Below are 12,073 nucleotides of genomic sequence, written 5' to 3' on the forward strand. Positions count from 1 at the left end.
CACCTCTGGATCTGTACTGGAGTGATGAATGCTGTTCTTCATCAACTTATTCCCTCAGTTGGGGTTGTGATGATGGAGGTGGTGTGCTGTCCAACACTTCTCTCCAAAATCTCCCATAGATGTTTGAGATGTGCCATAACATCTGATTTACATCACTTTCATCCTCCTCAAACTAGTCAGTGAACCCCAGCGGATGGGGGCGGAGTCATCCTAGAAAAGACCACGCCTGGACCACGAGTGGAGACCAACCAGATTAATTTTCTTTTTCTTTCTTTCTTTCTTTCTTTCTTTCTTTCTTCCTTATCTCTGCCTTTCTGTCTTCACTCTACTTTTATTCTCTCTGCATTCTCCTTTTCTTTCTTTCTTTCTTTCTTAATTCTCTTTCTTTTATTCATTCTTGATTTTTTTCTGTCTCTTTCTTTCTTTTTTCCTTCTTCATTCTCTTTATTTTAGTCATTCTTTCTTTTATTCATTCTTGATTATTTCTTTCTTTCTTTCTCTTTTTTAGTCATTCTTTCTTTTACTCTTTTTCTTTTTCTTTCCATTACTTATTCTTGATTTTTTCTGTCTCTCTCTTTCGTTCTTTGTTGTGTGCAAAAATAAATACTCCCACAGAGCATGACAGTCATTGGGGTTTCCTTTATTTTGCCACTTGTGTGTATATGTGATTAAACTGAACCTCTGTGCATTCAGCACATCTTTAAATCTTTAAATCTTTAGCTCTCCATTAGAGCGACATCACACTCTCCCGCTTTACTGCGTGACAGTTCTGCTGATCTCCAGGCCTGCAGTGCTTTTAGGCCAAATTACTCCACACACACACGCACACACACACACACACACACACCCTGTTGTTCTCCCCTCAACATTCTCTAATTCTCTAATTGAATTAGTTTCCGAAGCTGTGCATCGTGACTTGATGCCTTCAGGAGCTACTGTTTTCCCAAAAGTGGATTTTTTTTATAGTAATGGCAGATATGCAGCACAGATGTGATGAAGGAGCTGAATGTGAGTGATCGGTGTTAGCTAAGGCTCTAGCGTCCTGCTCATGATGTCCTTATAAAGGCTAATCAGGACATCATGTACTCTCAGAGGCACTGAATCCTGAGTGGAACAGTTTTAGACCATCAGCTCAGAGACTCACACACGATAAAGGACAAAGCATAAGGTTTAGACGGCTCAAGCTGGACTCTTTCTCAGTGCCAGGATGAAGCAGGTAGGATTTAATATTCTCACACTGATCATGAAGAGTCAGAGCTGAAGAACCAGTTAGAATTTTAATCAGCAGTTTAGCACGTTAGTGATTTCCTGTCCTTTCCTGCATTACAGACGTGCACATATGTAGTTGCTTTAATGAGGTTATGCACTTAGGGTCACTGACTTAATCTCAAAGGTTACATCAGTATTATTCAGGGAAATTTCCTTGTATTCGGCTTACGCTCATGCTCAGGACGATTTTCTGAGCTCTTCTTTCAGATTATTAAAATCACCTGTGTGCAGTTCACACCTTCAAGGTTGCTATTTTTTTTTTTTTTCTGAGGAGAAGCTTCCACGATCCTCGTGATGTAGTCTATTTTATCACGCTTTTAAGTTGCTATGTTGATTTTCTGTTAAGAAAGCATAGTTTGAAGAATAAGCTGACCAAGCACTCATCTGCTACACTTGCTTTAAAATACTCACATCACAAATATGGTAATAGTACACTTCTTATATAAAATGATATTGGCTTATATCAGTTATCAGAACTGTTAGCTTCTTAAAATTGGGATCAGTGACAATATTTTCACAACAATGCTAGAAACACAGACAGAATGACAGACTTATTTGAATCCCCCAAATAGGAAATTTGGTATTTTGAGGATCAGTTTAAGGGAAATTGTCATTCTATAAACACTGAGTTGCTGCAACACATTTTCCAGTCTGTTTTACACTGAAATTAGCAAATCAGCAACATGCTGTCAGTATGCTAAGCAAACTTTATGTCTGTGTTCCTTCAGGTGGAGATTTTGGATGATAAAACCAAAGAACAGCTGTGTTTTCTGGGCAAGGTAAGCAGAACCTTCTTATAACAGCTCTTGTCCTGTACTGCACATTTCAGTGTTGCTCTAACACGCTAAATCCTGTTACGCAGTGATGAAATCCTTTATGAGCTACTTTAGGCATGAGTTCAGGAGAAATAAACACAGGAGCGAAACATGTAGGATTGAGAAATACTGACATTAAATTAATAAATGTCAAAAATTTAAGTCCAATTTCACTATGCATAGTTACATTTCTTGCATTTATTAATATTACATGTGACATTGTGTGTTAATATGATTCATGAACTTAAGCTGCATTTATAGTTTCATATAAACACAAACATTCACCACCATTTTAACATTTATAGAGAAAAAAATCAGGGAAACATGGCTGTTTCATGTATAAGCTTCAGCAGAGAAATCACCAAACTGCTGGAAAAGCTGAAGTAAATGGAATTATTATTTATATAAAGAAATTACGGTGAGGGGTATGGTGGTATAACAGTTAGCACTCTTGGATCGCACGCTTTTGGGGGTTTCCTCTGGGTACTATGGGTTCCTCTTCCAGTCCAAAGACATGCGCTGTAGGCTGATTGGCATTTCCAAATTGTCTGTAGTGTGTGACTGTGCCCTGCGATGGGTTGGCACCCTGTCCAGGGCGTCCCCTGCCTTGTGCCCTGAGTCCCCTGGGATAGGCTCCAGGCTCAGTGCAACCCTGTGTAGGAAAAGCGGTACAGAAAACGGATGGATGGATGGAAGTTATGGTGGGAACCCTATCTCATTCTTTTTGGTTCTGCCCACAACTCCGTGGTTTCCGGCAAGATATATTGTCATGGTATTCTGTGGCATATGATCGGGATATCCCACCAGAAATGGAATTGACCATCTTTGGGTGCTCTAGCACAGTCACCTCTCTGCCTTATTATTTGCAGTTGGCACTAATGGGTGTGGTTGTGGCTAAGAGGAAAGCTACGGCTTCCCCATGTTTTCAGAGATGGCTTGATAATATGCTCCCCATCTTACATCTTGAAAAAATACATTTTAATGAAGCAAAGTCCTCTAAAAAAATTTCCAAAGTCTGGGGCCCCTTCCTCCAACATTTACATGGCAGCAGAGTGTAAACATTTTTACATATTTGTGACAGTACGATCTTTTATAGTGTTCTGTCTCCTTGTTTACATGATTTATGTTCCACTGTTTTTTGAATGTTGTATGGTTTCCATTTTTTTTCATCAAAAAATGAATAAAAATAATATTGAAAATAAATTACTTATATAATTATTTTACTTTTATTTTATCTTAAAGCCTAAGATTAATGGGCTTTCATTCTTTCTTTCTTTCTTTCTTTCTTTTTGTCTCTCTTCTTTGTCTTTCACATTATTTATTATATTTGTGTGTGTGTTTGTGTGTGTGTTAGCAGGTTGAGTATCACTCCACTATTGGTGATATTAAAGGACTTTTTCACAGAGTGTGTAAGTCATTCTTAATAGTTTTGTCTCATTTACATGATTTGACTTTGTTAACAGTATAATACATAATCACAGTATAATACGTAGTTGCAGCGTTATTTAAAATTTAACTTAAAAATAAATACATTCAAAATATATATCCTGACTTTAGATATTTCTGTAAAGCTGCTTTGTGACAATGTCCATTGTTAAGAGCGCTACACAAATAAAATTGAATTGAATTGAATTATACATAGTCGCAGTATAATACACTACAATGTTCCTGTAGAGAAACTGTACATGTATTGTATGATTTCTGTGTTTTTCTCTAATGAATTTCAAGCTATAATGTTGGTATAAATACATATTTATGATAAATAAACATGGTATGTTTTTCCTTCCTTTATTCCAGATCCGCAGTTTTATCCAGCAAGACAAGCACTCAAACTCCACCCCAGTGAGAGACACACACACACACTCTCCCATTTAAATCAAAACCTTCTGATAGAAAAATGAATAGTATAATTAAATTTGTGCTTGGAATAGACACTAATTGTTTGTCTGATGATGTTAGAATTTGATATTAGACGAATATGAGAGTTTTAGAGTGAGTTTAACAGTGTGTGTGGATTATAAGAGTTTCTCATGTTATATAGGTTATCATCTTCTAACAACACTTCTATAAAAAGACTTTTAGGTCACCTCTGAAGCAGGTGTAATAAAGGTCATCCCTGAGACTCGTACAGAACGAGCTCGTATAAATGACTTGCCTTGTTCCAGTTGAGGGCTTTCATTCCGCTGAGGGATTTTTACAAGAGTTTCATTTTAAAGTGCTCTCGTTTTACATTAACTCAGCTCCTATTTCAGCAATGAGTCATATGAAACCCACTGCATTTACATAATAACACAGAAATTCAAATAAACTCAGCTCAAGTCAGGTCATTGTTGTGGATGTGTACAGTGAGATGAAACAGTGCATGTAACAGCTCATTTAAAACATGTGTAATCGGTGATATGGTGACGTTTTCTGAGAACAGGAACTATCTTGTTTCACAGACTTTCCACAACATTAAATGCAACTATAACAGATAAAAATGAGACTTTTCATATTTTTGTGAGTTTTACCTAGCAGTAAATAAAACATAGATTTCAGAAATATTTTTATTATTTCATTATTCTCTTTCTTGCTTGCTAATTTATCAGGCAGAGATGTGTTTTCTCCTTTTACTCTCATCAGTAATTCAGACTTTATAAATAAGCTCACAGCCTTCCCCTGCCTTCTCCTTCTCCTGCCCAGCCAGTGATGTTTGGACCTCATTTGCATACTGGAACATGATTGGCTTGTATATTTTATGACTCAGTAACACTTCAGTCTGTCCATTGTGAGTGATGTCAGTGGATTTATGCTTTCAGAATCAGCCGAGCTCAGAGACGATGAACTTTTACAGAATTTACCGGTTGGAGCAATGGCTACGCTGTATTTCCAAGACCTCGGCCCTCGCTTTGGCTGGACCATGGTACGACCTGGAGCATGGCCTAAACCTGTTTACTTCCTGGTTTCACTTGACTTAGCTCCAACTTTTATTTGCTCTTCTTAAGTGTTTGTTTCTGTTGTAATCGTAAACCTTGCATATAATCATGTTTGATGGGTAAAGTGTGTGAGATTGTATGCTGTTCATATATGATGGGTAAAGTGGGATGAGATTGTATGCTGTTTGTGTGCAGGTGTTCCTGTCGGAGTATGTAGGACCGCTCCTGATTTACCTGCTCTTCTATTTCCGACTTCCCTACATCTACACTAATACACACCCCCTCACTCCACCAGGCCCCCACCCTGCGGTCAGGTACACTGTCTGATACATCATCAGCTAATAGTGACTAACATTTTTAATAATAGTGCTCCATGATCATCTGTTTCACCTCCTTTATTTCTCTCTTTCACCCTCTGTCTCTCTCTCTTTCTCTGTCTCTCTCTCTCTCAGTCTGGCATGTGTATGTCATTCTCTCCATTACATTAAGAGATTGATGGAGACAATATTTGTCCATCGCTTCAAGCAAGGCACTTTGCCTGTAGGAGTCATCATGAGGGTGAGTACGAAAACACACACACACACACACACACACACACACACACACACACAACAAAACATTGCTGAGTATGTATTTTCCTTTAGCTCTGTTGTTCCTTCTATAATTGGCTCCATACTTCTGCTTCTGTTCCAAACACCAGTACAATGTGTAACACTACACAACGTGAAAAGGTTCAAGGGGGTGAATACTTATGCACACCACTGTTTTATTCCAGAATCCACAATTTACATTTACACAGATGCACATTAAAACCACTGACAGGTGAAGTGAAAAACATTATCTCAGGGTGGGATATATTAGGCAGCAAGTGAACAGTCAGTTCTCGAAGTTGATGTGTTGGAAGCCTGAAAAATGGGCAAGCGTAAGGATCTGAGCAACTTTGACAAGGGCCAAATTGTAACGGCTACATGACCAGGGCAGAGTGCCTCAACTCGTCAGAGATGTTTTGGTGGCACAAGGGGGATCTACACAATATTAGGCAGGTTGTTTTAATGTTGTGGCTGATCGGTGTACGTTTATGGAATTCGGCAGATGCCCTTATATTTTACACAAGTGCTTTGTAGTCTCTATCAATAAATACATCCTGATACTGGTTCATGCTAGGTCAGGAACTAGCATAGAAGAGTACTATTAGTCTAAAAAGGTTAGTGCAGTATAAATAACACTCAAGACAAGATTTTTTATTTAATCACAAAGTGACAATTTAAGTACTTGGTAAAGAGGTAGGTCTTTAGTCTACATTTGAAGACGAAAGCTGTTTGGACAGCCAGGGGAAGTTCCTTCTGCCACCTTGGTACCAGGACAGAGAACAAAATTGGTGCAGGTCTACCTTGTACCCTGACAGATGGTGGGACCAGTGCTAGAGTGCTAGAGGATCTGGGGGAGCTTGGAGCAGAGTGGGGTATGATAAGTGTTTTAAGGTGGGTGCTGGTCCGTTTTTAGCATTGTAGGTGAGCATTGGTGTCTTAAATCTGATGCAGCAGCTACAGGAAGCCAGTGGAAGGAGCATAGTAATGGCGTGGTGTGGGAGAACTTTAGGAGAACAACTCAAGCAGCTGAGTTCTGAATCAGTTGCAGAGGTCAGAAGGTGTGTGAAGGCAGACCTGCCAGGAGCAATTGCAGTAGTCCAGTCTCGAATTGTCAAGGGACTGAACAAGCACCTGAATGGTCTCTGGGATAAAATGGCTGTATCCTCCTAATGTTGTAGAGCATGAGTCAGTTTAGCAATGCGAGAGGAGAAGAACAGTTGTTTGTCCATGGTTACCCCAAAGTTGTGTGCAGTGATCGATTGTGAGAAACATGAGTGTCTGAGGGAGGAAAGGAGAGGATGAGTTGAGTGTCATCAGCATATGAGTGGTATGAAAACCCATAGGATATAGGATATAACCTCACCAAGAGATTAGAAGAGGACCCAGCACTGAGCCTTGTGGGACATCAGTGGAGAGTCTGCATGGAACAGATGTAGATCCCTTCCCGTCACCTGATATTCTCATTCCACCAGGTAAGAAGTAAACCACCACAATGCCATGTTCATGAATTCCAAGACCCACGAGGATGGACAGCAGTGTCTTGTGTTTGACTGTCGAATGCTGCTGAAAGGTTGAGGAGGATGAGAACTGATGACAGTTTGGCTGATCTAGTGGCATGAAGCTTCTGAGTGACAGCCACAAGAGCAGTTTTAATACTGAGACTAAATCAATTGAACTCATTGATTCTTTCTTTCTTTCTTTTCCCCCTTCCCCATACTAGCCCCCTCTCTACTCCCTTTCCAGCTTTTCCCCCCACCTTTCACTATTTTATCCTAAGAAAATGTACTTGTTGTGACTGAATGGTGTGAGTGTGTGTGTTATTTTACAGAACTGTATGTATTACTGGGGTTTTGCTGCATGGTTGGCATATTACATTAATCATCCACTGTACACTCCACCATGTGAGTCATGCACCGACATTTTGCTTTCTCACACACGTTAAAAACATTCTTTCTATTTTAATATCGTGTATTATATTTATTCATTTCCAGCATACGGACAACCACAGATCATCTGTGCACTCATCATGTTCACGGTGTGTAAGTGTGTAACATAAATACCCCTTATACAGTTAAAATATAGTCAGACTGACATCAAGTGATGTTTTATTTTAATTTCAGCTGTGCGAGGTGGGAAATTTCTCTATCCACTGGTCACTCAACACCTCAGGAGGAGACGGTAAGTATCTGAGACAGGACATTAACTCCATTCTTTCTTTCTTTCTTTACTCATTATTAACGTGTGTAAACCATGAATGAACTCCATTATTAAGGAAGCAGTGTTTCAGATATCTTCACAGTGTTATTCTGTCACCCTGATTTGAGTGTATGTTCTGATGTGTTCGGTTAACAGGGGCTAAATATCGAAGTTTTCCTCATCCCTCTAAAAACCCCTTCACTTGGCTCTTCTTCTTTGTTTCCTGTCCCAACTATACATACGAGGTCAGAAAATCATTCTTTATAAATGTAGAAATGTCTGATACATGCAGTGAACCTCTTCTAATTGCGATCCTGTTCTTACTTCCTGTCTGATCTGCAGGTTGGAGTGTGGGTGAGTTTCTCCATCATGACTCAGTGTGTTCCAGGTGAGATTTCAGTAGTTTGTATTAACACCAGACTAATGCTACCAGTGCCTAGAGTTAGGATACAATAAGATTAGGTTTTGCTTAGAGAGATGGCTAGGCTCTGGGATAGGGTTCCACCATGTTTATAGCTTGGCTAGATTTAGGGTTATGTTAGTTTTAGTGTAGTTCAACAAAGGTTAGGGTTAGGCTATGGTTAGGGTAGGATTAAGGTTAAAATTGGGTTAGGTTTAAGGTTGGACTAGGGTTCTGATTGTGCTATGATAAAGGTTGTATTAGTTTTAGGAATGGACGAGAGTTAAGGCTGAGTTAGGGTTAGGGTTGGGCTTAGTTTGGGGTTGGTCTAGGGTCTGGTTACAGTTAGGAATATTTTAGCATTTGGGTTTGTTTAGGATTATAGATGGGCTAGGGTTTGGCAAGGACTAGTGTTGGACTAGGGTTAGGGTTGAACTACGTATAGGGTTTGACTGGGGCTAGGGTTGGATTAGGTTTAGGGTTGGGTTAGGGCTATTGTTGGACTAGGGCTAGGGTTAGGTTTATATTCCCCTCAGGGTGAAATGTAGAAGTTTATAGTCATTGTTCACATAAACAACTAGACTTGTCTACAGATTGTCTAGTCTTGGGGGCAGTATGGATGATGCTCCATAATACACAGTAATAACAGATTTAAGTAAAATGCTTTAACACCTATCTGTTCATAGGGACTAAGATTTGTCTGGATCATTTTTCAGTAACATATTTTTCTAGCTGTGTGTATGTTGTGTTGTTGCTCTGATCTCGGTCAGTCGCTGTCTTCACGCTGATCGGATTTGTTCAGATGTCGATATGGGCGAAGTGGAAGCACAAAGCCTACACCAGGGAATTTAAGAACTACCCTGCTGTCCGTATGTCCATCCTCCCATTCATCCTCTGACAGTAAACCACATGACTCTTCTGGATGCCCATTCTCTCTCTCCTCCTATTAAACACCATCCGACTCCTCCGTTATCTTTTTCAGAGTTTAAAGATGGAGCAACTCCAACAATGTTTATTTTGCTGTTTGTTGATGGTGATGATGATGAAGTAGTGTATGTGTACTTTTCCTGTTTGAATAAAACTTTTTTCTAAATCTCTCACTTGTTTCTGGTCAGCTGACACAAAATTGAATTTTAGTATAGAACAGAGGTTTTAACATTTGTAAACAGGATGTAATGAAAGTTGCTTGTGTCCTATCGTTATTTATCTTTATAGTGAGATATTCCCACAACCTAGCTATAGAATGTATAAAACCAAACCTTTGACCAAAATCTTCTCACTAACAATAAAACTATGGAGGGAAATGCTTGTGTATAAAAGACACCCTCACAGTGAATCACTGTCGTGTCAGAATGAAACTAAAACAGCAGAAACATGAATCAAAATTAGCTCATGCCCACTTATGGGACACGCAATTAAATTCATTTGGTATTACTAAATTAGTACTTTCTGGCTTCTACAAACTCTAAAAACTGACATTGCTTTGTAACCTCTGAGTGCCATTTATTAAAAATCCACAAGCTCTGGAATAAATCACACACACACACACACACACACACACACACACACAGAGAGAGAGAGAGAGAGATCACTAATTAGTCCCTAAAGACTGGTCTTTGTGACAGCTCAATTTCAGATGTTACTGACTCCTTCCAGTGAGGATGAGTGTCGCCTCCAGCAGAAAGCCTGAAGCTAAACATCCTGTCTAACACACCCTGAGGACACAGTCTGGAGTTATTGCAGCAACACGGAGAGAGAGAGAGAGAGATAGAGAGAGAGAGAGAGAGAGAGAGAGAGTAATAATGCCGTGTGGAAAAACGGCCATGACCTCCCACAGCCACATCACCGTCACCTAATCTAATCAAATAAATTCTTTTTTTTTTTTGTAATTAAAAATTGCTTTAATGGAACACCTATAAGCATTTATAAATATATTTTCTAATTTATATAGAATAACAAAATACACTTTTTATTTTGGTAGTGTGCTTAAGTGAAATATTAACTGCTTTTAAATCACCTTGCAAAAATAAAACAGAATTTCTTGTGCTCTTTTTTGTATTTTTATTTCTTTTCTACTTCTTTTTCTTTCTTTTCCCTTTTTTTGCCTCACTCTCTTGAAAAAGTAATTTTATATATATTACTAAAAAAGTCCTTATTATCTGGAGTATCCAATATAAATAAATAAATAAATAAATAAATAAATAAATAAATAAAATCAGCCATCTTGTGCTGATTCATAAACATTGATCTCAAATGTCAAAATTTTGAAAATATAAAGCATATTTTAATTTCCACTACATCAGTCAATTGATAAACACTACAGTTCTCATCCTCTTCACTTATTTACCAATCAGCTGATCTCATTTGCATATTTCCTTTGAATAATAAAGCTTAAAATGGTAATAACATGACTCGAAGCTTTCAGCCAGAACCCAGCATAAAGTTATTTGCATAAAGGATTTTAAAACAGTAGTTCAACCATAAATAAAATCCAGCATAAAGTCTTTTCCTGAAAAAAAAAAACACAGTGTATTATTAAAAAGTATTGGCACCCTTCTTGGTTAAAGATGGGGTTTAAAAAAAAAAAAAAAAAAAAAAAAAAAGGGGGGGGGGGGCCATGAAAAACATTTGTGGATAATTAACTTAATATCAGTAAACTTAATAAAGACTGCAGTGTCCATGAATACACACCTGCTCCTACTCCAGGTAAGAGAGCTGACTATAGACATATATACACCCATATGAGTAAAATTCTACTTGGAGAAAAAAAAACATGGAATTTAGGTCAGGGAACTGCGACGGTCATGTCAACAGCTATATTTTGTGGTCATTGAAATCATTTTCACCCTAGGGTGCCAATAATTTTGGATCTGACGTTTGCTTAACTATGAATGGAAGCTTGTAGCTTAATTAATTTGCATAATCAATTTAGATAATGTTTTTTAAAGAGCTCAAGCATGATCAGAAGCAAGAATCCACCAAGTAGAGAAAAAAGCACTGATGTCGGTAATTTGCATAACTAATTTGCATAATGGACCTTAAAAGAAATCAGGCATGAATGAAAGGTAGTATCCACCAATTAACATAAAGTCATTTGCAAAATAGCTACTGCTTTAATTTAGGTTTGGTAATAAACTATTTATAAGCAAGTAATATGTAGTTTACTCATTAAGCGCTAATGAATAATTAATGATTGATTAATTAATCATTATTGTAATTTATTGTAAGTGTAAAAAGCAGTGTTTAATTAGTAAACTATGTCATATTTGTTAAAACAAAGCTAAAAACTGAACCTGAGCTGCATAAAGGCTTTAAAAGTAATAACGTGACCATGAAGAGAAGTTAGTATTCACCAAGCAGCAACAGTCATTTGCATAATTAATTTGCATAATTATGCACAAATTATCCAGCAATTGGCATAAATTCCTTTTCCTTATGGATCATAAAGTGAAGTGAATGATAGCTAGCATCCATCAATTTCCACTAATTATCCAAAAGTCATTTGCATAATTAATTTGCATAATGGGCCTTACAGTAAGCTCTGAAGCATAAATGGAACCAATCTACCAATCAGCATGAAGTCATTTGCATAATTGATTTTAAAGTTGTAGAATGTATGAAAGCTAGCGTTTACCAATCAGCTTATTAAAATTTGCATAAAACATGTTAAATATTGTCCTTTTAGGTTTTTAAGTGCTTGGTGTTCTTGGTATTAAATCCAACCATGTATAGGCATATTACCTCTTATATAGTACACTGCTGTTCATAAATATTGGCACCCTTTGTAAAAAAAGAGCAATAAATGACGTACAAAATAAACATAACCCAATCATTTAAAGTAACCACAAAAAGATCAATTAATTTATTTGTTTTCCCAAAAAAATAATT

At 37.7% G+C, this 12,073-nt stretch overlaps 1 protein-coding gene across 5 annotated transcripts; it reads left to right on the forward strand.

Moving 5' to 3' along the window:
- Positions 1–978: 978 nt before the first annotated feature.
- tecrl2a (trans-2,3-enoyl-CoA reductase-like 2a) lies at positions 979–9,261 on the forward strand. Of its 5 annotated transcripts, none has more exons than XM_026947952.3 (13): positions 979–1,216; positions 1,998–2,048; positions 3,439–3,493; positions 3,882–3,926; positions 4,883–4,986; positions 5,195–5,313; positions 5,452–5,557; positions 7,418–7,490; positions 7,581–7,624; positions 7,710–7,767; positions 7,942–8,030; positions 8,128–8,173; positions 8,956–9,261. In XM_026947952.3, exons 1-13 carry the CDS (start codon positions 1,208–1,210, stop codon positions 9,081–9,083), a joined length of 927 nt encoding a protein of 308 aa, XP_026803753.1. In that variant the 5' UTR covers positions 979–1,207; the 3' UTR covers positions 9,084–9,261. The 5 variants fall into 5 exon arrangements, with proteins under 5 accessions (XP_026803753.1, XP_026803754.1, XP_053091670.1 ...); XM_026947953.3 differs by having other exon boundaries at positions 3,442–3,493; XM_053235695.1 differs by lacking the exon at positions 979–1,216 and having other exon boundaries at positions 1,980–2,048.
- Positions 9,262–12,073: the final 2,812 nt, after the last annotated feature.

This window comes from Pangasianodon hypophthalmus, chromosome 1 (genome assembly GCF_027358585.1).
Source record: "Pangasianodon hypophthalmus isolate fPanHyp1 chromosome 1, fPanHyp1.pri, whole genome shotgun sequence".
Lineage (NCBI taxonomy): Eukaryota > Metazoa > Chordata > Actinopteri > Siluriformes > Pangasiidae > Pangasianodon > Pangasianodon hypophthalmus.

Coding starts and splice junctions, on each gene's coding strand:
- tecrl2a (XM_053235695.1), top strand. CDS start 1,980: ATGTCTGTGTTCCTTCAGGTGGAGATTTTGGATGATAAAACCAAAGAA. Junction 7,625..7,709: donor GTGCACTCATCATGTTCACG/GTGTGTAAGTGT, acceptor TTTTAATTTCAG/CTGTGCGAGGTGGGAAATTT. Junction 8,174..8,955: donor CATGACTCAGTGTGTTCCAG/GTGAGATTTCAG, acceptor GATCTCGGTCAG/TCGCTGTCTTCACGCTGATC.